Source organism: Chanos chanos, chromosome 5, assembly GCF_902362185.1.
Source record: "Chanos chanos chromosome 5, fChaCha1.1, whole genome shotgun sequence".
Lineage (NCBI taxonomy): Eukaryota > Metazoa > Chordata > Actinopteri > Gonorynchiformes > Chanidae > Chanos > Chanos chanos.
Window position 1 is genome coordinate 9,044,048 of NC_044499.1, and position 27,216 is coordinate 9,071,263.

The 27,216-nt window shown below is 40.8% G+C and overlaps 1 protein-coding gene across 4 annotated transcripts in view; it reads left to right on the forward strand.

The window, feature by feature from the left end:
• Positions 1 to 363: 363 nt before the first annotated feature.
• Positions 364 to 27,216, forward strand: part of ctnnd2b (catenin (cadherin-associated protein), delta 2b) — a 47,238-nt gene continuing 20,385 nt past the window's right edge. Inside the window, exons 1-9 of one of the 4 annotated variants that reach the window (XM_030773503.1) lie at positions 364 to 492; positions 8,110 to 8,222; positions 17,056 to 17,090; positions 17,933 to 18,049; positions 20,518 to 20,687; positions 21,034 to 21,571; positions 22,178 to 22,321; positions 23,440 to 23,755; positions 25,228 to 25,284. In XM_030773503.1, coding sequence (XP_030629363.1) covers positions 364 to 492; positions 8,110 to 8,222; positions 17,056 to 17,090; positions 17,933 to 18,049; positions 20,518 to 20,687; positions 21,034 to 21,571; positions 22,178 to 22,321; positions 23,440 to 23,755; positions 25,228 to 25,284 — 1,619 coding nt within the window. The remainder of the gene's footprint in view (positions 493 to 8,109; positions 8,223 to 17,055; positions 17,091 to 17,932; positions 18,050 to 20,517; positions 20,688 to 21,033; positions 21,572 to 22,177; positions 22,322 to 23,439; positions 23,756 to 25,227; positions 25,285 to 27,216) is intronic. The other 3 variants (XM_030773505.1, XM_030773506.1, XM_030773504.1) reach the window with 3 other exon arrangements.

Sequence of the window (27,216 nt, forward strand, 5' to 3'; positions counted from 1 at the left end):
TAACTGCACAACGAATATGAGTTATTAATGAACAGTGATACTGTAGTTCTTTTGTTAAAGTTTAAAAAAATATTGACGATTAAAACATCTGATGAAATGTTCTGGATATGTATAATACATGATGTCTGGTGTACCACATACAGGCACACATGAGATGTTCATGAAATGTTTTGCTGTGGAGTATCACATTGACAGATTTCATGTTTGCAGTATTTACATGTTTTCATATAGTATATTTATAGCCGGCTGTCGCAGGTTTTGTGCGTTAGGGTTTATTTTTTTTCCATAGCTGTCGTGGCTTAAAACGGCAATTGTCTCCTGTCTGACACACTGCGACACTTCCCATGTTGCTTTGCAGGAGTAATGCCAGTTCCAGACCAGCCGACTGAGCCAGAGAACCCCAGCATGCTGAGCCCAGTACTGAACGCCTCAAACGGAGGAGGAACTGAGACGGAGACCACCTCGGCAATCCTGGCCTCCGTCAAAGAACAGGTGGGTCCTGCTGACCGAGGGTGGCCCTCAAATTTAGCTGAGGCTGAACCCCCCCCCCCCCCCCCCCCCCCCCATCCTGGAGATTGAACTACCCTCCTGATTGAATTTGTTCCAGCCTTAGTCTAAGACATATTGCAGCTAAGAGGTCCCTAGGAGCATCTGGATATTAGAACCCAGCATGATAGATTGGGGTTTGAGCCGAATTCACGCTGGGGGCGCGGCACTCACCAGGAGGAAGTTTGCCTCCTCTTCTATGAACTATTTAATCACTGATTCGTAATAAAGAATTTTAAAATGATTTTGCTGTAACCTTCCACAAGACTGGTACACACCCTGCGGAGTTATTTAGAAATCCCCATAGATCATCTATTTACTAAAGGCCTAATTTGTAGTTCTGCTCTGTCCGTTTCGCCCAAAACCTAACCAGAAAATATGACAAACTAAAAAAATAGACTTTAATTGCAATTCCTCTAGATTACTACTTCATGTAAACAGTAATTATGCCATCCCATTTCATTCCTTACATTCTCCCACAGAGGATACACAAACAGATGCTCTTTCTGGCACAACAGAGTTTTGAATTTGAATGTTATTTATCATATACATCGATTACATGTGTCAGTGAGGCCTGATGTTTAGGTCTTTTTTTAGTTTAGATTTTTTTTTTTTTTGGTGATGGATAGTTCACATTTTATTTAAGGGGAACTTGGTGAATAGTACACGTAATAGCCCCAGTAATTTAAACTTCTGAACCCTGTTTTGGGTTGGAGAGAGTATGTCTGTTCACCTTAAATGTTCAAATGAGGATGAGTTGCACTGAATTTTAACTTTTGTATTGATTGTGAGATCAGAAAGAAAGATAGTGAAGTTTAAGTGTGACCTGCACCTTATTAGTTAGACATATTTTAACAGCATTTTTACGGATGCCCACGATTAAATAATACATTTATCATGGTCCATATCACATATTTACAGATAATTGTTTAAAATAATTAGAATTACTGCTAATAGGTAGCCTGCATTGGAAATCATTCAACATAATGTTAAAACAGACCAGTCATTGCACATGAGTAGTCAATTTACAACTATTACAATTTGGTATTTAGCAGATGCTGTTATACCAAAGTGACTTACAATTAGTGCATCAGTCAGGTTGAACGGCCGCGTAAGCAGAAGATCGCGGTAAGAATACAAATTGAATCACTCGCCGCTGAAACATTACGACCAACCTGAAGTTCTGGGCGAATGCTGTTTTGACAAAGAGCTTATAGAAGCCCCACACTTGAGGAAGTATGATATCAGTGTTCAGTAATGTACAGCTTGAACAAATAACGTTTCACGTTTGATCCGTATCCACTGAGATGGCCAGAAGCCATTCTGGAGTCAGTCCGAGGCCAAGTGTAGATGGCTATAGATCTTGACATCCCCTCCACTTCCTGGCAGTGGTTTTGCTTGCGCTACCGCTTTTAACAACGGGACTGAAAAAAAAAAGAAAAAAAAAAAAAGACAAGCTTTCAGGGTCGGAAATCTACATGGGGAATGGTAAAGTAGGCCAGAGCCGTGGGCCGCTGTGGGCCATTCTAATAGCTTTCCTATCAGAGAGAGAGAGAGAGAGCGGTCGAGATAAAAATAAAAAAGCCCGTCATCCTTTTTTATGATGCCTTTCACTTGAGGGCACTGGGAGAATGTGCCCACTTCCTGTGCATTGCCTTATTGAGGAGTTCAACTGTGAACCACACCCCTCTACACTTCACTGGGATGGAGTATTGGATTTTTATGAGATTTGGACATCCTTTGACTGTTGCTCCTGAATGATTAACTGCAAAATTCGTTTCTTCTTTTTCTATACATTCTTATGAGTATTTCTGCATGGTTTGTTTGTTTGTTTTACATGGGGTACACTCAGAAATGGATTCCATTTGAAAATTCCGTGTTCTTTTTCATTTGAAATACACAAGCCTCTTTTGAAAATACGGAATTGATCTGTAACCTAGACCCCCTGCAGTATGCACGTGTGTTATTTTTGTTATGACCAGATTCGCTCTTGATCCACCACTAGATGGCAATCTTCTGTTTAGCTGCCATATGACTTGGCAACTCTGAAGATTGCTGTGAAGATCACATGGAAAATATGAAAAGAAAGGACATGAGACTTTTGAGACGTGCTCAGGCAAAACCAAAGGGAGAGAGAGCTGTTTAATATACCATGTCCAAAACCTTAATCATCACTCTATTCTCTGTAGTAACACTGTGTGCACATCAACATCTAAATGACCACAAACCCACAACTATATTGCTTGTTTTGCACTTTTCTGTGTTGCATACGCCAGCAAATAAAGATGACTGCACTATACAGCACTGGTAAAATGGCATTCATTCCTGCTTTCACAGTGTGGTAAAACAAGTAACCTACGATAAGGTCAGTTAGCTACTGACATCGTTACAATGATGGAACGCGTTTTGCGCCAGCTGCAACACAACGGTTTGAATTACAGAAATGAATAGTGTGACATCAGCGGCTTTTTGTCTCCTTGCAAAAGCGTCGGCTGGAGGATTCAAACCCCCGCGGTTTCGGATCCGACTTGACCTCTGGAGGGATCAAGAAATGACTCTCCACACATTCATTACATCTACAGCCTGTCCCCTGCGCCAATGTCACGGCTTACGTCATGTTTCACACTGTTTTCAATGACATTCTCTGGAGTGTACTCCAGCGGGGCTGTTTTTGTCAAGCAGACATTTTGCCTGGCCCTGTTGTGTTCTACCTTTACACATAAACACGTAGCAGGCTTACCCAAAATGCCAAGGCTTTTGTTAGTAAAATTGCATAGGTGAAGACAGGAAATCCACACGATGCTGTATGACGAAATGACATGCAAAGCTGAATGCAAAGACGACACTCTCTCATTCTGTAGGTTTCCGGGTTACACGGAAAAAATCTTGGAATGACTTGGAATATTTGAAGTTATCTGTCCGGTGATTCTTATTGGATATTCAGGAATGCTTACTACTTGATTCCACTCGTTTTGGACTTCACTTGTCTTTTTATGACTGGTTATTGTTTAAAACGAGAATGGCCATGTTAAGGTGGTCATTCTGCTTTTCTTTTCTTTTCTTTTTCTTTTCTTTTCTTTTCTTTTTTCTTTTTTCTTTTTGTTTACCAGACTTGATGCCAGACCTAGCAAGTGTTCAAAAACGCTCCCACACTATTCTGACTGTGATTATTCGTTTTTCTGAGGGAGTGCTAATCAGCTCTTTTAATCACTGTCTGATTGTAATGGTTGTTTGAACAAATGGGTTTTTGCCAGAAGATAAGTCATTGCAATCCTTTTGGTCATAAAGTAATTAAAGTCATATATTAAATTAAATGAAGCTCTTGTAATTTCGCACTTGCTTTTGGGTTGTGGGAACTGTATTTGAGAATATGAAACGAGTTAATGTAATTCCAGTCTGCACCTCATTATAATTAAGATATGTTTTATATGTATTTACAGTTCACATTAGTAAAATACCCACATATCGACAGAGGCATTTAATTTGCCAAAGCGATCATCAAGAACATATGACCTCAACTGATCTAAAGTAAGTACTCAGTAAATACAGTGATAAAGTAAGTACTCAGTACATACAGTGCTAAAGTAAGTACTCAGTAAATACAGTGATAAAGTAAGCAAGGCCGTTTTAGTGTCATATCAGTCTCCCAAAACACATGTTTGTTTTGCTCAGCACATACAGAGACTTTGTGATGGGAATTAAGCAGACTCTATTTGGGAGCTGAAACAAATGTTAAATTACAGTCTAGTGCCTCTTAAGTATTCTCATCATCAATTTCTGTAAGACTATAGAGGTATGCAGTAAAGCAGTGCTGTTTGGAGATGTAGTTTATTGAATAGGTTAGGAGTTACAGTGCTGTTTGGAGATGTAGTTTATTGAATAGGTTAGGAGTTACAGTGCTGTTTGGAGATGTAGTTTATTGAATAGATTAGGAGTTACAGTGCTGTTTGGAGATGTAGTTTATTGAATAGATTAGGAGTTACAGTGCTGTTTGGAGATGTAGTTTATTGAATAGATTAGGAGTTACAGTGCTGGTAGATGTAGCGTCATAAAAATGGAAGCACCTTGGTAAAGCTTTACTTACTACCGGCTGCATCGAGAGAATCGATTACACGGGGAGTCCTCTAATTACGGCGGGCGGTTAGCATTAAAGTATGTCAGATTTTTATGTGGAGTGATAAAGTGTGTTAGTTCAGGCTGCGTTCCCTCTCTCTGGACCGCTTGAAAACTGGGCAGTGTTGACATTTTAATCAGGTTCCCGGTCTGTCTCCATGGGAAATATAAAATGATGGTAAAGTGGAACTGAATGTCTAAGCTTTTAGCATGGCTTAGGGCGCTAAGAGATGACCCACATCATGGTAACTAAAAGCAAAGGCTGATCCATGGCTTTAAAAAAAACAAATGCACAGCCACTTTATCTAACAATCAGCATTAAATGATGAGCAATGCAATGGGATTTTTGTTTGGCCTTTGAGGACAGAGGGACTTGAGGTTAGAAACGCCTGTTTCACAGAGGTTCACTTTGGTTGAACAGTGATGGTAATTTTCAAATGTGGTAGTGAATGGTATTTTATGAACCAAACAGGTTTACCTATGTTACTTCTTCAATAAGTCATTTATTTCCATTTTTTTTGGACAGGGTTACATTGATGGAGGTGACTGTATGAGAGTATAGGTCTGGTTTAAGTTGTGGATAAACTTGTTTAGATTAGCGGACTTTTAAAAATCGGACTGAATTGTACAAGGAACTTGTGGTCTACTCAGTTTGACATTTTGTAATCAAATGGTCTCAAATGAAAAAAAAAAAGAAAAAAGAAGACAAGTTAAATGTCATTCTTTGTCCACAGGGCACAATTAGGCATTTAGACCAGAACACTATACTCAGCTCCTAAAGCTGCAAAATCTAATTTACCATTCCCTAGCTATTCTTTTTCTCCAGTAATTGGTTTAATGGTCTTTTTTTACTGTACAGCACTGTGGACTCATGGGTATGTATTTCTTTTCCTTGTCCTTGTCGAACACCCTGTATTTTACTATGCTTTTCCTAATAACACTTGAGCACAGTTTTCAGAGTGAGGATTACATATGGTTTCATGCATTAGTTGAGGAAGTTTTTAAAGTTCAAGGTGCATGATTATGTATGATATTCAAAGGTGCATGGACAAACAAACTTATATCGATTGGATTACTTCCAACATTGCCTTATGCTTCCTGGACCGAAGGAGTCTGAATGGAGTACAGCCAATGATGACAATTAGATCATGCATCAGTAGACCTCTCTCTGTCTGTCTCTCTCTCTCTCTTTCTGTCTATCTCTCTCTCTCTCTTTCTTCCCCTCCCTCTCTGCTGCTTTTACAAAGTGCCTATATTTAACCAATTCTTGTGGCCCACATTTGAGGGTTTAGTCTAGTCTCTACTCAGGAGGGCAGTCCATAGTATGTCAGTGAAGCAAAGTAAGCACCTCAGCATCCCCGGAGATATGGAGCTCACAGCTCAGCAAAGCCCAAAGGAGCTAAGTGTCTCTGCCATCTCAACCCCTGAAAAACACTTCATTCTCTCTGTCGTTTCTGTGAGCTTTTCAGTGAGGCCCAGCCACCCCCACCCCCCCGCCCCCCTATGCAGCGGGGGGCGCAGATGGTGTCGGTAAGAGAGGTAGAGGAGAGGAGCAGGCGGAAGAGTGATTGGAGGGCGGCAGGATTTGGCAGGCAGGCTGGTGGGAGGGACCTTTTGTGATGCAATGTTGCATAAATAATGCCAAAGGGGTTCTAAATTCTCCGTTGCCATGGTGACCTTTGTGCCTGACTGAACTCCTATTCTTCATGGCTAGAAGGCAGTCACTACCAGGGTTTTGCAGTTTCTCTAATGACTTTTTTTCCCTTGATAAGTGGAGATGAGCACATCGTAACGGGATGTTAATGTTACGAATGCTGGATTACTCTTTGTCTGTGCACTCTCTGGAGTATGGTACATGTGAAGGTATGCGTTTTCTTTTTTTTTCTTTATTTTTTTTGTCCATACTTTATCTGATAGGGCAACAGGTGTTTTTCACACTCGCATGCAAAGGAATGGAAAGCATTGTGCTTGCGCGTAGCCTAGTTTGCATTTTTTTGTTTTTGTTGCAGTTCTGTGTTTGTGGATCAGATTTAGACTTAATGGGTTTTCATTCATGTTTTCTGGGCTCTGAGATAAAGTAAACAGAGACAATGTTTGTTTTTGCTGTAATTATCATACTGATTTTAGCTCCTGTTTCTGTTTGAAAATACCATGCCTCTCTCATTCAAACATTTGCCCTAGAACACTGTGTTTGGGGATGCTCTTCTCCTGTGACGCTTAGGTGAAAAACCAACAGGCACAAATAATTTACATCTATTCGATCTGTTTTAGACAAGCCAAGAGCTGTTTAAACGCTCAACTTTATCTAAATCATTCGCGTATCATTATAGAGTTTCTTATTTCTGGTACATCTGTGGCGGTTTAGCTCAACTCACTTGGACTCACTGTAGTCATGTGTAGACCTTTCTTCCACGTGTTGAATGGGCATTTTTGTAGCCTTCATCTGGGCTTGTGCCCAAAATGGCAGGTGATGCAGTCTTTGGTCTAACTGTCCCTGAGGAGAGTCTTTGACCTTGTGGCTAAGTGAACTCATTTCTGCCTTGTCACAATGGACGTAGCCGCATCGCGTTGACTGCCATTGCCCAGGGCATAGCACACAGTGCCGTCTCTCTCTCCCCTGCTCTCTCTCTCTATCTCTCTCTCTTTCTCTCTCTCTCTTTTGTTCAGACTAGATTTTTATAGTGATCTCTTTAAAGGGGTGTGTTGGGATTTCATCCTCTGATTTAACATTGACAAGTTTGTCAGTTAATGTGAAACAGTGCATGTCTAATTAAGATGGGTTCTGAGGGGCACACATTGTGCTGTTGCTAAGAGATCTCCATTGGTGCAGTACGCATATTGTTATGAGACTTATTTGACCAAATTCACTTGGATTTTGAATAGTTTGTGCTCACTGTTTTCTGTTATTACAAACAGAGGAGCACAAATATTTGTGAGCTCAAATCTAAGTGAGGCCATTCCTGTTTAATTAGACTTTCAATGAGATCTTGTTAAAAAACCCTTCAATATGTTAATTATTGATGCAGTAATTTATTTAGTTTAAGCATTCCTGTTTAAAGTGTTCTTAACATGTAAAATAGTACAGTCATGCCTCCTGCTCTTTATTTTTTTTCTCTGTGCTCATCTTCTGATCGAAAAACTGTCAGGCTGTGATTTAGCCTTAGGGTTGTTTCGGTTAACCAGAACAGAAACATACTGCAGTGCAGCTTAGGTAACGTCATATAAATGATTATTACTTTTCAGGGGCTCTCTATCTCTCAACGTGTGTCAGTATGGGTTAAAAATACAGACACAGGTGAAACAAACATACAGGTAAACACAGACACACGAACAAACACGCGTCTATACGGATTTTTTTTTACAGGACATTGGTAATTGGGGGTCTCTTGTCTAAATGTCAGTGACCGCAGAAGCGACTGTTTGGTTTACGCGCTCTGTTTTGTGCTGTAGGAGCTGCAGTTTGAGCGACTGACTCGTGAACTGGAGGCAGAGAGGCAGATTGTGGCCACCCAGCTGGAGCGATGCAAGCTGGGATCTGAGACGGGAAGCATGAGCAGCATCAGGTGGGTTTCCATGGTGATCCACTACTACCTTACTTCCTTATAAAGTAATAGCCATTGTCCTAATCTATTTCAGTCCTTTTTTTTTATCACACTTATCTGCTCCTTTTGTTCCTGTATTTATGTACTTTTTAATAGTATACTGATGAAGTTAACTACACAGGCTCCACGTTATTGGACGGTTGCGCATGCATGGTTGATTTGGGCGTACACAGCTGCACAGTTACAGTTAGATTGTAAAAAAAAAGCCATTAAGGACACCACGCATGAACTGGGACCAAAAAGAGTTGTGATGAACCAGATATTTTAGATATTTCAAACACAAGTTTGAAATATCTAAAATATCTAAAACAGTGATTAAATAATTTTTAAATAATGTTGTTCAGAAAGTCAAAATAATGACCAAAATAATTTTTTATGGAGAAGACCTTACATTTGGAAACTAATCAATAATGTTTTCAGTGTTACTTTCATCTTCATTTGCATGAAAGTAATCACTTAGAGTGTCTGAAAGTGTTAATTTTTTGACCTTTAATTAACCATTCAACCCTCTGCAGCACATAAACGTGATGCCGAAAATGACTTAGCTCAGCCGGTTTTATACCTGCAAAAACGCGGTGGCTTCAAAGATCAAGCAGTTAATGGGATCTGGGTGGTGAAAATCATAACTCATTTTCAGTGTCCAAAAAAAAAATGTGCTTGTTCTGCTTTAGCTATTGTTGTCTGTCCGACAATGAAAATGTCGCATGTCACAATGTCCTAAGCTCCAAAAAATGTTGCTGTAGTTGTTGTTGTTTTGTTGCATCATGCTGGTCTGTACTGCAATCATCTGTAACCTCAGACTCATAATTTACCTTAGTAATCATAGTTTGAACTGTTTTTCATGACTGATATGTATGAGAATGGAAGTGGAGAATCTGAAGTGGACAGAAAAAGGCTGTTTTTTTGGGGGGGGGTTTGGTTTCATATCAGATTGTGAACTTAATCCTGACAGACACAGACATAGCTCTCCTAATCAGTGGGTATCTGAGTCATACGACAGAGAGCAAGCTCAACAAGAACGCATTCGCACCCAGAGCTTTACGCCATGTCGTTCTGTCGTGGTCGTTGGTACGGTGACGTTCACTTTTCCAACCTTCACAGAATTATCGTTTTCATGATCAGAATCATCCACTTAGAAATCACACAGAAAAAAAGCTCTGCGCACACATGAAAACAACGACGCTGCCTGGGTTTCTGTCCTCCCAGGGGTTGTTATCGCATGACTCAGCTGAGTCTTAAATGGGAGTACCATCACACTCACATCTGCAGATTTATCAAACTCTGTTTTGTGTGACAATTCTGCTGTTGAGTTTTAATCCAAGCAGAAGATATTTGTGATCTCTTCCACCGCTTTCGTGGCCTTTACTTCAGCACGAAAGTTAAATGCAATGACATGCATGACTCAGTAGTCCTGTAAAGCAGATTTGACAATCTGGAAATGTTTTTACCTTAAACCTCAGGCAGTATTGCTTGTTGTAACTTATGTACATCTTGTTCTCAAGCAGTTGCGTACAGTAGGTGAAACCCAAACCTTTATTCACTCGGGTGAACGGTCCAAATCCAGATTATTATTTGCGAGTTTTTTCTGTGTTAAAACAGTGAGAAATGTTGTGAAGAGTAATGTCATTTTTAGGACTTGCTTTGGACCATTTACTAGTTAGTAACTATTTAATGAGAGTATTTTTTTTTTTACATAGGTTTAAGTTTGAGTTAAAGTGAATACAAGCCTAAATTTGGTGATAAATCTTGAGGTAATCAGTGATATTCTCTCTCTCTCTCTCTCCCAAAACTCTGATTGGTGTGTGTGTTAAGGGCCTCTGCGTTGGTGTTTAATGCCCCGGAAAATGCCACCCTAAGTGGTCTTATTGTCCACTGTGGGGCTTGTGTGGCCCAAACCCAGGCTCTACCCCAAACATCTGCTGCTCTGAGTGAGTCCTTTGACTCTGTGTTAAATGCTCTCTGTCGAGCTTCTTCCTGTTGTGTGAGGTTTTTCTCGCTAAACGCTGTCTACCGAGCGCAGCGAGAGAGTATTAAGCTAAAGCTGTTAGACTGTTTTCCTGCCAGATTAGTCCTGCAGTCTCCTGTGGGCTTTTTGGTCATACTGTCTCTGTATAGGAACTGCAATGAACGTTGCCAATAGAGACCGTTCTAGAACAGTAGAAGCAGGGATCGTGCGGCTTTGAAGTGGTGACGTGTGTAACAGGTTTAATGCTTCATTCCGGAATAATTGCGCTCTATTGTTTAATTATTAAAGATGGCACAAATTCAAACCGAGGGTTGTTTTTTTTTCTTATAAACATAAGCTGTTTCATTCATGAATTTATTGCATTGTTGTGACTTGAGGTATTTCATTTTAATGCGCCAACCTTACACTTAAGAAAAGGCAGACGAAAAACGTAGCAGTATGATGTGTTGGAATCTGCGGTTTCTGTTTCAACAAAGTGACTTGCTCCGCTTTTTATCAAGACCGTCTTATTGCTAATATACAGGTCAAGTGTGTCTTAAATGCAAATTAAGTGTATGTAGAAGGCCATTTGAAGGTTCCATTAAAACGGTATTATATAAAATTGCATTATAAGTCTCTTAAATGCCATCCTCACGATGCACCGTAAAAAAAGTTCTGGCATCTTTATGTTCAGATGATACATGGATGGGAGGGTTTTTTTAAAGGACACACAGAGGTAATGGCTTTGACTTCTGAAGAGTACAGACAAATAGGGACTGTGCTATATCCATTATAAATAAGGACAAGACTTCAAAAAAAAGTGGGTTGGACGTCAGAGGACAGTTTCACATAACGGCACACAGGTTAATAGGAATCCCAGCATCTTTAAATATCCATCTGCCACTCTGCCTTAACCCTCCTTCTACACACACACACACACACACACACACACACAGACACACACGCGCCCGCGCGCACACACACACACACACACTTCTCTCTCTTTTGTAAACAAAAGCCATCAGTAGAATGCTAAATGACAAAGTCCATCCCAATCCATAAGGTCTTTCCTATCGATCTGGTGAAGTGACAAGGTTAAAGACTGCTGCATTTGAAGTTCTGGAATGGATGCTTTGAGTAATAAGCCCCATAAAAGCCATCGTGTCTGTTCGCCAACCCCAGGGTGTCCGTGCCCAGACAGACCCTCTCTGGTTCGACAGGATATTAGGCTTATTAAGGGTGTCTGCAGCACTGGCTGACTCATACTAAGCATCCACCATGTACAGTAGGGGGAAGTCAGAGCGTATTGATTTGGCAGCCAATCTGTCAGGCTTAAGAGGAGATGAAAGCCTCTGCTCCCCCAGACTGAGAGAAGAGCATGGGCTGTATGACTTCAGCTTAACATTGCAGACTTAAACCCAGGCTGAGTAACGGTGACTGAAAGACTCCTGATCCAGTCACAAGAGCAGCTGGGAAGAATCCGGCCCAACAGACAGACTGTACAGAGAGAGAATGACCACCAGAGAATTCTAGAAGGAGGTCACACTGGAAACCGTAATCTCTGATGTATGACTGCCCAACTGCGATTTTGTGATTTTTTTTTTTTTTTTTTTTTTTTTTTGACTGAATTCCATCTAAGCGTTTAGTACGACTGGGGATTTAAAATGAACATTCATTCTTTTATGACTTCTGCACTTATTCCACTACGAATGCTCATTGTTTGTAACAACCTAAAATACATTCAGAGCAACGCTGATTTCCCGGGTCGTAAATGGTATTGACTTCAGATGAAATGAATTAATGATTTTTATAAACCTTTAAAAAAAATCTGTTTCTCGTTAGTGCATGTTTTTTGAGTGATGTATAGTCTTGTTAATAGTGCTCACATTTGTCCTTACAGCAGGTGGGATAAGTCAGCAGCTCTTAGCACTGGTCTTTATGCAATGTTATCACGCTAATTTTGTCTGTGCAGTTAGGGAAATAGCACATTCATACACTTATTGAATATCAAAATGTAAAAAACAAAAAAAAAACATTGTTAAATATTGATCTACTGAAATGATGTATTGGACAATTTGGACACCCTTACATCAGCAGAGGTTAGCTTTTGCTTTAAGATGTAATATGATGTTCTAAAGAATACAAAATGAGCTTCCCTGAGACTGTTAGCATTAACATTATCGTGGGTTAAATGGGGTAATCTTGTCTTCCTCGTTCAAACAGAATCACAGGGTACTAGTTCAACAGTAGGAACATGTCTCTGCTTAAGACGAACAGAACTCCACACACATACATTAACACCGTATGACTCAGTGTTTGAATGAGTTAGCATAGGAAGTGGCCGTGTTTGACAGCTTTGTGTGTGCGTGTGTGTGTGTGTGTGTGTGTGTGTGTGTGTGTGTGTGTGTGCGCGTGCGCGCGTGCGCGCGTGCGTGTGTGTGTGTGCCAGCTGGAGCATTGCTATAAGAGTGTGCTACCCATTCTTGTCACACCGTGTCTCCTCTGAGATACTGTTTCCCCAACCCTAACATTACAGAATCCTGGGGCAGCAGGAATATACTTCCCCAAACATATGGCACATATCACTGGCTGAAACCAACACTATAAAAACACCCCCCTATATCCTAATTCCAAAGAGAATGGAGATAAGTACACAATAAGTGGGGAAGTATATCATTTATTTCTCTCCATGGTATTTTCATGGATAGCACATGGCCGCTATTGAGCTTCTGTTCAGCTGGCATTGTATTATATTAATATCACAGGAAGATGTGCCAAATGACCTGAACTATATTGTCTTCATATGTACAACATATCTGTTGTGGCTGGTCGATGTGTCTTGATGTAAGGCCAGACAGGTTGTTGTACTACTGTGCTGTCAGGCACACTGTCTAGTGGTTTAGATGTAGCTAAGCGTGTGTCTTGGCCTTATACCAGTGGTCTTTAGCATTTCATTTTGTAGTGAAAGTGCTTGTTCTTTGTTGCCTGACAAAGTGCTGAATGTTTTAGATTCACGGTGTATTTACGGAACTGCTGTGACACTTACACAGCAATGTGCTTTCTGTTTCCTAACTTTCCCTTTCATAAAGCATGCCATGACTCAGCGTGTTCTTCCTTAGTAACCTTAGTAGGAGCCCCCCCCCCTCTCTCTCTCCCTCTCTCTCTCTCTCTCTCTCTCTCTCGCTCTCTCTCCCTCTCTCTCTCTCTCTCTCTCTCTCCCTCTCCCTCTCCCTCTCTCTCTCTCTCTCTCTCTCTCTCTCTCTCTCTCTCTCTCTCTCTCTCTCTCTCCCTCTCTCTCTCTCTGTCACTTTGTTTGGGATCTGGCTTCATTTCCACATGAGAATAATAAAGCCTCATAGAGTGTCACGTCCATAATCTCCAACAAGTCACGTCCATAATCTCTAGCACAAAACCTGTTCATGGTTTTTTTTTTTTTTTTGCTTGTCGAGAAAACAGTCGCTTTATCTCGTGGTACTTCTATAGACAGCTAAGCTATGTTTCATCATATTATCATACACACATTGCACAAACACCATAGACACTAGTTTAGACGTAATTGCTTTTTCTAGGTCAGAATGCTCAGGCCTAGTTCTTGGAATTCAAATGTGCTGTTATTCAATGAGTCAAATGACTTTGTTCATCCATTCTGCTGGCGTGGTTTCTGTTAGGCCAATCTCTGTGTTTAGTTTACACACGTACCGTTGTCCTGACATTGATCTGTTGCTCATGCTGATCTGCAGATGAATGATGGGTATCCCGATTTTTTGCACGGATGAGTGCCTTTGGCCTGGCCTCATTAGTACAATTACACTGATTCCTTTCACACTGTGCATCAGGCACCGGTGCCAACAGAGCGGAGAATTACACTGTGGCAGGGGCCAGTGGATGTGAGAAAAGTAAACCTTTCACCTCTACGTTTCCTATGGAGATCTTCCTCTCCTCTCTGAGCATGGAACATAACTGGTCAAGTGCGCAAATTACACTCTATGAGAGACACAGTTTTAAACCAGTCCCCCCCCCCCCTTTTTTCACCTTCCATTGGTTTTCAACACGTAGATGGAAAGAGTAATTTTTTTTCTCGTGTTCTCAAGAGGAGACCGTGAGCTATTTATAGCGAAGGAGCAGCTCCTCCGTAGACTGGCATGTGTCTGTGTGTGTTTGTGTGAGAGTATTGTGAGGAGTTGAGTGACCTCCAGCAGTGCGGGGCAAGCCTCCCTCTCTCAGTCCTTTCTCATGTATTAGGGGGGAACAAAAGGAGCTCTCTGCTTTGTTCTCGCCTGTCATAGCACACTTTCACTTTTTTTTTTTTTTTGTTATTTGGCCCCACACACACACACACACACACACACACACTCACACACACACACACACAGACACACACACACACACACACACACACACACACACACATGCGAGAGAGTGCACACATACACACATTGATTCACACACTCACAGTTTTGAATGACTGAAAAAAGCTATGTCTTGAATCGAAAAAATCCAGTTATTTTCTCACTTGCCAAAAATCGTTCCATTTTCCACTGCAGTCACTTGTCTCCTCCTGAAACATCTAATTTTGAGCTTTCGAGCCAAACCCTGAAAAAGACATCGGTCCGGACCTCTACGAATTAAAAACACGCACATTTGTAGTTTGAATGTTTTTTGGGTTTTTTTTTTCTTGCCCTGTTAATGCACTCTGTGCAGGAGGTGTGGCAATAGCATAATGAAACCAGTTTGGCAATACTTTTGCATGACTTTCAATAAGACCACAAAAAAAAAAAAGAAGAAATTGCCAAAATGTAAATTTAATGGATTCTGACAAAACCACTAGTAAACAATGGACATGACCTGTTACTAATTATCAGTTTTGCTGGAAAAATGTTTTTTGACGATATATATTTATTTATGAGTGGTAATGCATTTGTACATAAAAGATGACTCGTTATGTTTGAATAGATGAATAGGAGTTTGGTAGAGCTCATAGTGTTATAATAAGGGCAGGTAAATCAGGTTACAGTGGGGAACTTACCTCTGCTGTTATTTGACTGTGGAAATGGGTTGCATAAAGAACAATGATGAACTGTTTGACCACACACTGACCCACAACAGACAAAAAGTGATCACTCCATCCATCTTTTCTTTATTCAGGAGTTCAGGGTCTAGTGAATAAAAATGACTCTCTGAATTTATTAGGCTTTAATGATTACCCTGCTGGCAAACTCTCTCACTCTCACCTGCCTCGTTTTATCTTGCTGGAATAAATTCTTTGTGAGCCCTTTTGTGTGATGTGTTATCTGTTTTAGAGGAAAAAGCATACCATGTGACTGGCTTATTTACAAGAGGAGCATATATTCTGAGTTGATTTTAATATTGAGCGTAAAAATGTTGAATATCAATGAAAAAGTTTCTTTGTTATCTCGGATGATACACTCACTTCAGTTCTGTCACTGGACGCTCTAACATAATAAGGCTTTGTCAGTAATTGAGTGAATTTGAATAGACTTTGGCTGAAAGTTGTGACTGTCTGATTTAGATTGCGTTAGGTCTCCTCATTAGTAAGTCTGAGTACCTAGTACTCAGTCCCCGTAGCCTGTGTCTGTCTCTCACTCACAGGTCTATGTCAGGCTGTCCCCTCATTGTTCTTGGAAGAGTCGGCGATGAATACGCTTTGAGAAGGGGCAGCTTCATGGTCTCATTAACATGTGGTGTTTTGTTTTCTACTGTGATTCGTCACCCTGTGCTCAAACACAGACAGTCGCACAATATGTACACACACACACACACGCACACACACACACACACACACACACACACACACACTTGCTGCTGGAAAATCAATGGGATGATTTCGCAGCTGCTGCACGGCCACAGGGACAATGAATGAGTGTTTAGTCCCCTGATGTCATTTGGTCTTAGCCAATATGCTGTTTGCCGTGTGCGGTCACACCCTGACATCGATCTCTAAATATGGACTTCCATATTCTTCAGAGCCTCCATCTCCTGCTAATCCATAATTATCATTATCACTGTTTGTGTGTTCCAAAAATGGAGATAATTCCTCATTGATCTGTGGGTGGGTTGTGAGATTAAAGAAAAGGACTGTTTCATAAAAAAAAAAAAATAAATAAATAAATAAAAACAGATGTGTTTTAAATTATTCAGGCAAATTTAGAGAGGGATTGAGCTGTGGAAGAAAGTATGATCGGAAAGTCACAGTTTAAATGCTTCTATACAAACACAGTATTGTTAATTGCCTTGATTGTCATGATTGTTGTTTTGTCAAAAACAACAAATTAAGCCTCTGGTGTTTGCAATAAAAGCGCAGAGAGCTTTAGTATTTTATGGATAAAATATGCATTACTTCAGATTAGAAATGCATTACTGCACTCAGGGTCTTTCGCGCGCTGCTTTGTTGTGTGGGTTGGACATCCCAGAGGAACTGCATCAGTGCATTAGGAACAGGGCCCCTGCAGTCATGTTTGCAGCACTTTAAACTGTTGTTCTTCACACTGTCATATCTTCTCCAGTCAACGTTACACAACCTGTCCAAACTCTGATACCTCTTAGTTAGATCATACCAAGAGACAGTACAATGCAATCTCTGATGCATTGATCATCTTCTGTTGTTCATACGAAGATCTGGATTAGACTGTGAAATTAGTGGGAGGTAATATATGTACTGTGTGTATATATATATATATATATGTATAGAGAGAGAGAGAGAGAGAGAGAGAGAAAGAGAGAGGGAGAGAGAGAGAGATAGAGAGGGGGGGGGGGAGGAGAGTAATTTACAGCATCTCATATGTATGTCATGCCACTACTACATAGCTGTTTCATTCATTTGTTTTACAGTTCTGCAGATGAGAAGTTTCGCTGGAACAACCAAGGTAATATTTACTGTTTTTAATAGCTTTGTTACCGATATAGACCCGTTTGAGGTAGATGACACGTACGTACACTCGCACTCGCTAACCGTTTACTTCCTTCAGCATTTAATATCAGAGATGACTATTGCAGATGGATGGTCCGCGTGATTCACGATTCATGACACTTCAAACGTCTTCCAAGTAGCGCTCGCTTTGTCAAACGGCATGCGAGCAGCTGTCATCATCTGTCAGGTCCACGCCGCGGCAGAACCACGTCCGCCTCGATAAAATACGAGCGCATCTGAGTAGATTGATTGTGTTACAGGAGAATGTTAGCCAAAGATAACACCCTCTGCCCTGTAAAACATCAAACATAGACTCTGGGAATCGGAGGCAAGGAAGGAACGCGGAATGAATAATGGCTAAGGTTCATGTTTGATTGAAAAGTTCAGAACCAATAGGATGAATTAAAGCTTGATATGAAATTACACCTTTACCAGCACAGAGTAACTAAGGCTGCAAATCATATGAATGACTGAAGCCGGACTTTAATTCACTAGCTTCCAACCAGATGGTGAGAGGTTAATTGGTTTAAAACCACTTGTGTGAGGTTTTATCTCTTACCAGCTTTGATCAAAACAAGTCGTCGCCTACTCACACAGACAGATCTAAACAGACGCTACGTAATGTTGCAACAATCGAAATGCATCTCCAGTGGGGATGCTGCTTTGTGTATGTTGTTGGTTTCTGCTCGCTCATTTCCTCTTGAGATTTTGCTGTGTGTCAGTAGTCGCTGTCCTTGTATAAATGGTGACTGCACCTGGGAAAATCCTTCTGTCTCACCTCCTGCCTTTCTCATGCAGACGGTCCAAAGGATATTGAGGAAGAGCTTACGACTGGCCTGGAACTCGTGGATTCCTGCATCAGGTCACTCCAGGAATCAGGAATTCTGGACTCACAGGAATTCTCAGCAGGCGACAGTAAGCATTCTTCAGATTTTGATTGGTTTACTTTTAGTGAGGTTACAGCCACAAACAATACCCATGGAATCTTCATTATGTGTTATTTTGACCTTTAAGTCGTATTTATAGAACAAGTATACCGTTGATGTCTGAGACGTATTAGGCTGTTGAAGCGTGATCAGGCACTATGTGTCTGTTTGTGAATGATGTCATAGAGAGTATGAATACGCTTCATCAGAAAAGGTAACAGGTATCTATGCAGGTGTACATTCTGTGTTCTCTGTCTGATTCTTCACCACATCTATTCATTCTGAAGATGCCTGTGTTGGGTGCACTATTCAGAAGACGATTTGGAAAGTATTACCTGCCATGGTGCTTTCTGCATGCATATCAATAGCTCGACGTGCAAATTTCTTCTCGTTGAGCTATTGACAGCACTTCTTGGACACAATAGAGAACAAATTTTGAAGAGGAGAGGGTAAATCATCGAATAAAATTCTTCCCGAGTAATCACATGCATATTCATCCCAGTGAAAAGATCAGGGTGATCTCATCTGAAATGGAGAAATATGCAGAGAACAATCTGAAAAGCAGAGACATCTGAAAGTTCAAAAAGGCCCTTTGGCTAATGCCTGCTACTTTCAAATGTTAAATTTTCTGAGGGTTTGATTACAGATTGTTGAGAAACTATTGTTGGATTTTTACTTTTGGCTGACGTCTAATCCAAGGGCAAAATCTTTCCACCGCGCTATTCTGTATTTACATAGTACACTATAGCTCTGTGCACATTTACTTTAAAAAAAAAAAAAAAAAAAAAAAAACTGCGATAAACCCTATAATATCAATACTACGGAAGCTTTGAAATATAGTTTAATATTTACAAAGCTGCAGCGCATATAGAAGCGTAGAAAGTCAACATTAAAAAGAATGTTGAAGACAGACTTCACAAGACCCGAGCCGTTTGATTGTGAGATAAGCAATTCGAACGGAGCTGATCTTTCATGTTCCAGTACGTTGAGAGAAGCCTGTATTCCAGAGCTCTGTGCTGGTGGTATTGACTCCTCTGATACAGTAGTGTTGCTCTCTCCCTCTCACTCTTGCTGCCTGGTAAAAATAGCTGCTTGATGAAAAATTTACTTCCTCTGATCTGAGTTACGGGTCAGGCAGAGCAGAGATAAAACCCCTTTTCCCTGCATAGATAAGACACACTTAGTGACCAGCCACCTGCACACAGATATTTCTCTCCGTACGACAGGAAAAAAAACAACAACGTAAATGCACTCTCACATCTCTTAAGATGGTCAAACTGGGTCTGCGGATGAAACATAAAGGATGATTATGCATTTATGAAATACTCAAAAATCTTACCACAAAACGCCTCAGCGCACAAACCTGACAGGAGTGGTTTTAGTGGTGAAGTTTTCATCCACCGTAGTTGAACAGGCATTAATATTACTGGGTTAGACCAACGTCCCAGTTGTTATGATTTTCTCAGGCTAAGGAAGAGCTTGAGCCGTTATGGGTTTTTGTGTGTGTGAGTGTGTGTGTGTGTGTGTGTGTGTGTGTGTTTGTTTCCTCATTTGTAGAGACTGATGTGAGATAAGATCTTTATTGACTTTCCACTAATGTGAGAATGAAGTCCTACAGAACAGTTTAGATTTACTTTGAAGATCCAAAGAGAGGTGGCTGAAGAGAGCAAATCTCGTGGGTTTATTTTAACTGCTTGGTTGATTGTGTAAGAGAAATTGATCTTTTAAAGAGAAAACTCTATTGGATTATTTTAAAGATCAGTCATTTCACACATATATCTCTTTCAAGGTCTTAAAATGGTGTAAACATGGGCTTTAATGTTTGGCAAGTGTGGTGAGTTAGCATTTTGGATCTTTGACCACATGCAGTGCAGGATTGTTGAAACCCTCACAGTAGTCTTCCATAAACAAATCTGCATTCAAAACAAGATCTATGTGTTTTGTGCGACGGGGGGGACTGATAACAGGGTTATGTAAATTGTTTAACAGTGAAATGGCCTGTGAGTTAGACAGGCTTAAAGCATGATTTCTGGTCCTGCTGACCTCATTCTCTAACATGTGTGTTCACTGACTCGCTGCTAGCCCTGCTTAATTATGCATGCCCACTCCATCCATCTCCTCATTCTGGTGTCGGGAGAGAGTGGAAAAACGACAGAAAGAGAGAGAGAGAGAGAAAGAGAGTGTCTGTGAGAGAGAAAGAAGATGTAGGTTGAAAGAGGGTGCGTAAGAAAGAGCAATGGTTGAAACAGACAGAGACAGGTAGACAGAGAAAGGTAGTAGCACAGACTGATGTTTGAAAACGAAGTAATATAAAGTGAGAGAGAGGGAGAGGGAGAGAGAGAGGGGGAGAGAGTGACTGAATGAAAAGATAGAAGGTTATTATTAAGACATTCTCTCCTGCTGCTCTTTTATTTATTTATTTTTTTTTTTTTTTTCTTAAATCAACTGCCGTCATAGGAACAGGGATCCTATCTCAGAGTGCACTGCAGCTCAACAATCAAGAGGGCACCTTCCCCTATCCCGGTGGTTACCATAGCAACCAGACCCTGGCTCTCGGCGACCTGCCGACCCCACAGCCCCTTCCACGCGGTGGCCAGGTGGGTGGGGCTGTGCACAGTTATAATCAGGTGAGTACGAATGGCTGGTGGCATATGTGCAGCTCTCTACATTCACAGTCATTGTTTCGGCTGCATTCTAGCGGTTCCGTTTAGTTTTATCAGTGCAGACAGAGCACTGTTCTATCATACAAGTGTTATAAAAAAACAAACAAAAAAAAAACAGAGGCTTGATGTTGACAAAAACATGATGGTTGGTGCGTTTCTGTCTTTGAGAAACTCACAGCCCACTTTTCATGCTGACAATTTCAGTCCTCAGTATTACAGTTTAATGTTTTATGATCCAATCTACCCGCTAAACCCCTTTCTCTCGCTCTCGCTGTCTTTTTCGCTCTCCGTCTCTCCATCTTTCCTTTAGGTGACGTCTAACCGTGCAGCCCAGCTCGCTGGAGGTGACCCAGCTTCTCAGGCTCAGTCCAGAGACTCATTCGGCACGAGTCATGGCAGCGCCTTCCACATGCCTGACGCGCAGCCTTCGGCGTCCGTGTATTACTCCTGCGCGACTCTGCCGGCCCAGCGCGTGAGCTCCCCTCTCTCCGTGCAGGCCCTGGGCTCGCCCTCCAAACTCCAGCGCTTGGGCTCTGCCTCCGACATGCCCAGTTACGCCACCCTGCAGCAGTCGCCCAAACAGTCCCCCAGCAGGCTGGCCAAATCCTACAGCACCAGCTCTCCCATCAACATGGCGGCGGGGGCGGCTTCGTCCTCGTCCCCCCTCCACATGGCCTCTGTCCAGGGCAACATCTCCAGCTCGTCCCCTCTTCACCAGCTCAGCTCAGCTATTGGCAGCTACGCCACCCTCTCGCCTACCAAGCGCATGCTGCATTCCTCTGACCAGTACAAGATATCCCACGACCTGTATGCCAACGCTACTCTCCAGAGACCTGGCAGCCTGGCAGGTCAGTTCAATACAGAACAGCACAAGTAGGTTTTTACTCCCCATAATAAAGGTGGAAAGTCGATATACAAAGTCCCATAAAAGTCCTTGGAGAATGTGAGAAGTCACTCTAAAGAACACGAAGGATATTTTTGGCTCACAGTCCTGCGGTTTTTGCATTAGCATATCTAGAGCCTAGCCAGAAAATGCTGTAAACATCGGAATAATGTAAAAAAAAAAAAAGCTTAAAAGTGGCTTGGACAGCGTACAAACATGAAAAAAATAGCTTTAAATGTAAAAAAAAGTAGTGTTTCCTCATTAGCCAGATTTTAAATGACAAAAACCAGAGGTTTCTATAATCCTCACAACAATGTAATGCAACATGGAAGGATTATGTAGCGTGCATTCCAGCTGGCTAAATGACCATATTTGGTTATCCGTCAGCTTTCTCATATCAAAATCTGAGTGAGTCTATACTGTCAGTATGACATTATATACATTATATTCTAATCTCCATGAGCATAAATGAAGCTAGGGATGTTCGTTTAGCAAGTGCAGCATATATCTAGAGCAGCTTGGTTGTGACGGCAGTTTGTGGTATTTTTTTAATTTTTTCCTTTTTTTAAAGGCTCCAGGGCATCTTACAGCAGCCAACACAGTCACCTGGGCTCTGAGTTAAGACCTCTGCAGTCTCCTGAACATCACATTGACCCCATTTATGAGGACAGAGTCTATCAGAAAGCTCCTCTGAGAAACTTCAACCAGGGCCAGGGTGAGACTCACACATCTGACCTCTCTCTCCTGTCAATCACATAACAGAATGCACAACCCCCCCCCCCCCCCCCCCCCCCCCCACACACACACCTACACCCCCACCACCGTCACTATACTATGCAAATACATGTCATAGGTATAAAGCTCTTTGTTAATTAAGTTTTTTCAAATGCTTCTGTGTTTTTACGATTCACACAGAGAGCAGATTTTCCACAGTGTTTCCATTATCAACGAGAGTAAACAGACAAATAACAGCACTTTAATTGCATCTTTTGTTATCAGATTGCAGCGGTTGTTCTAGCTTATCTTGATTTTCCAGTCTCAGGTGTTTGGATCCCCTTATCAGTATGTTTTCTGAGCTGTCTTTTTTTTTTTTTTACATCTTGTTTTGCCTTCAGACATTTTCATAAAACAAATTAATATTAAGCGCCAAACCTGAAGGCAGCGACTTTGTAAAGTACGCCTCGATAAATGAACATCTTGTTTACTGTCCTAGAAAACGAGTGTCCTTCAAGTTATTTATGAAGTTTACATTTAGCCTCAAGTGGCACTCACATTCACCCTTTATGCCTACACACCCCCTAATTATTGTTTGGTTTCACTGACCTAAACGGACATGCTCAAATAAACCGGTGATATGCAGAAAGATTTAGATGTATAATCTTCACGTATGAAATGTTCTATTCAAAATAGAGATCTTTATAGGCAAGAGAATGCAACAGCACTAACAAGAGACTTATGATACGTCTTTACAATGCATTTTAAGTATGTCTAACATTTTCTGTATACTGCTCAAGATTTTTTTTAATAAGATCACTGTTACTTAGGGCTACTAAGATATTGTTATGATTATAAAAGCACTAATTATTGGCTGAGTTTTGTAATGAGTAACTCACAAGGGCATTTTAGATCATTGTGAAATACACCATGAACAGAGTATTAGCATTTTCCAGTAATGCTAGTAATTTTAGTAATTTGCTTTGTGTATGTGTATGTGTGTGTGTGTGTGTGTGGTTCTGTGTTTGACTCTGGTTTTATTTTGCTTTTCTTATCCCTCTCCTCTCCTCTCACACGTGGCTCTCGTGCTGATACGTTTGTTCCTCTGCTGTACCTAAGATCCTATGAACCAGTTTTGTGAACAGGTCCTGAACTATCTACTCTGTCCCTACTCTCCTGCCATAGCCCCGAACTCCCCTGGTGTTGACCCCATCCCCTTGCAGCGCACAGGGAGCCAGAACGCCACGGGGACCTTCCCCAGAGCCGGCTACCCCGCCGGACCCGGCTCCGCCGCGGCCGATTACGCCAACCCGTACCGCACCCTTCAGTTCTGCCCTTCCACAGATTCTCCCTACAGTAAATCTGGGCCCACTCTGCCCCCAGAGGCCACACTGGTGCGCTCGTCCTCTGTGGATAGCATTCAGAAGGATCCCAGGTGAGTCTCGGTGCTCTTTAATCCACACTGGCTCTCATTGATAGACAGGGCACTTGGAATGGGAAGCACTTCACAGAGCTACCAAAGTCACATCTGCCTGTATGAATCAGTCATGAGATGTCTGTCATGTGGTTACTGAAGAATGACTAACCTGACTGACATGAATGATGTATCAAAAAACCTTTGTTAGGAGAGCACTTTACAGCATGTTATAGGGTTCACTTTGTTTTATCTCCCATGTTATGTTCAGAGTGTCTGCATTTATATGTACCGCAGAACGCGAGAAAGTCATAGAGACCTATGCCAGCAGGTAGCTTAGGTCACACAACAGGGTATGCTATCAGGACTTCATTATTCAGAGGTTCAGCTCAGTGCAGAGCTCATTTTAATTCATGTTTTCTTATTCCACTTAATGTACTACTTTTCTGTACTAATATGAAGCAAACTCATCATTGGATCACAGTATAAAATACTGACTGTAAATGTTGAGAGGCCAGCGCTAGCATTCAGTATAACCGCTAGCTTGGATTAAGAATTGAAAGCAGCATTAGGCTTGTGTTTATATTCTTTTTGATTTTTTAGCTTGTTTGTTTTATTGATTTCTTGTCATCCCTTTAATTTCTTCCTCATGTTTGATTTCCCGTTTATGTTTATACACTGCTACTGGAATGATACCTAGTGGAATGCTTTGTGATGCAATGCATTTGTTGGCTGCAACCAAAACCCCCGACATGCCCAGACAAATGTACATTTATGAACTGTCAGTTAAACGTCTATGTTTTCTTTAATTCCCTTCGTGTGATATTGAATATTAAAGGGTGGGTCTGACACAGCATACGTTTTCACATATGTGATCTCAAAACCATAGAGGAGAATATAGTAAAGAACATAAAGTAACAAAAGGATATGGAATTAGTTTTCATAATGTTTGTAAAGTTTACAAAAATGTGCTGATCTAATCTTTTATTTTAAAATGTCACTTGTCAATAACCTCGTTCACATGGTCTAAGTCACATGTATTTATATAGTTATATATGCTAGAGTCTTCCATTGTAATCTCAATGGCTTCTATAGGATTATGATGCAGAAACTGAACTGCCCAGCATGTAATTTGATGCTAACTGCACTGGAAATCGACTTTATGGTGTATATCTAATGATACAGTGTAGCCTTAAAGGATTTTAGGTGAACGTTTATAGTCCAACATGAAGTTTTATTGCATATTGATTCTCTTTGGGGCGACTTGGACCTTGAACTTTTCTGTGAGACCCCTCTTTAATACATACCAGCCACAACTTCAGTGTTTTAAAAGTGCATGTCTACAGTCAAATGCAAATATGTTATTTTTTTATGCATTGAAGAAAAAAAAAGGTAAAACTCAAAACAGCATTATTATTACTTTTTTTTTTTAATGTCAAATCCCTTTGTGCTAGACACCTACCCTCTCTTTTTCTCTGCCTGTCTCCTGATAGGTACGACCCTGAATTCCTTGTCTGGAATCAAAATCAAGCCGAGCAAAGAATGACAAAGTAATCCAACATTTATTTATTTTTTCATTTTTACAATCTCTGCTTATCTCCTATTTATTCAAAACTGATGATAGTACATTGCAAATATGACAATTTTGGGAGGGGGGGGGTATTTATTTGGCTTCATAGTGCCCTTATTTTGAGAAAAAAATCATGCTTTGTTTGTTGTTTTCATGCAAAGAAGATTTAGAATAGATGTAAACAGACACAATAGTTGTCTTTTATAATGATTTGAATGGATTTACTCTCAAAATCAAGTAGCTTTGACTCTTATGACTTTTTCTTTGAGCTTTTGGCATTTGTCCTCTTATTGGTTAACTCATTAATGTTGTCTTGTCCAGAGCTATTTTTGACTTACGAAGAGGCATATTAGTGTCTAGTTGTTTAGTCCTGAGTACATTTTTGATTTTATGGGGTTTATTCAAGAAGGAGAGAGTCACATGCCTCTGAAAATGGAGAACCTACTGAAAAGTTCTAGTGCAGATATAATTGTGAACTATTTGTCCTTTTTTGCTACAAAGAGCATCACATTGTGTCTGTCTTTTCCCTTTGTGTTGATTATCCATTGTACATTGTCATTTTGTGTTTCAGCATGGTTCGGTTTATTTTCTTGTTCTTGTTTGCCTCAGTATATTTGATTTAATCTGTCTTTGCAATTTTATACATATTAACGGACCGCCAATTGCCGTTTTCCGATATGATAGTTTATATTAAGTTTGAAAGTACAATATTTGACAAAATGGCACAAAAAGGAAATTCTTAAAACATTTTTTGTTGACAGTAGGATTTGAAGTCTAAATCAAAATCTCAGATTATATTTTCTAGTGATTAAACAGATTAAAACACAGTGGGATCTTAGCCATACACTCAGTGATTTCCCTCGTTGCTTTCTTCATATTATTTGTTTGTTTTCATAATAACATTATGTTCATATGGGATATATTACCCTGCAGTTGGAATCAGACTTTGAACATCTGATATAGTCTCAGATGGTAAAATTACAGCTGTAAGATGAGGAATATGGCTTTTAGCCATTGACCCATACATCTGATCATTTGAATCAAAGTTTCCTTTGATAAAGGGTCGAATCTTCTTGCATTTTTGAGATCCACTGTGCTGTCTCTTGCTGTCTGTAGTGATTGATGCATTAATTTTTTTTTGTAAAATTGAGACGTACTTTTCAGCATGGCAAACCTTGGCGAGTTGAGTTGACTCTCTGATCCATACACAGTTCAAGAGCCTAGAGATGAATGGGTCATAGACTTTGACAGTCCACATCGACTGACATTTTCTGACCTTCCCCTCACATCAGACAGTTCGAGATGTCTCACAGGAGCGTTCACGCATGTGTATACTGAATCACCGAACGCTGTCAAGTTCTCCATCTCGTAAAGAGGGGTCACCAGTGGGTCACTGGCTCACACCCTGCCAGCACAGCTTTATCCCCAGTGTGACCAGCTGTACATATCATATTTATATTTCCATTAACGACTCTTGGGATTTCATTTCTGTCAAACTGATATGGAATCAGGACTTCACGCGGGACCAGTTTCAGTATAAACGACTCTCGACTCTCTCCTCTCTCCACTGCTGATCGGAAAATAAAACAAAGTCAAGAGAAGTAATCAATTTAAATTTCGCAATTAGACATTGCCTTCCAAAGCAAACGTTTACAGCACATTGCGAACTCACATTGCGAAGTCAAATAATGTTGGAACACAAAGATGAAATTTACAAGCGTGGAGCGTTGAGTACGTCACTTTGAAATGCGGCGCGATTGTATATCAGCGCCCGTCAAGCAAACTCTAATCTTTGACATGAGAAAAATGGCTTTGCACGTAGAGTGATTTTAAGTACACGGGGCTGTTAAATGCTATGTCTATTCAGGTGATTCAGTGACGATGGCTGTAAGGACTGAAAGAGGCACAGAGT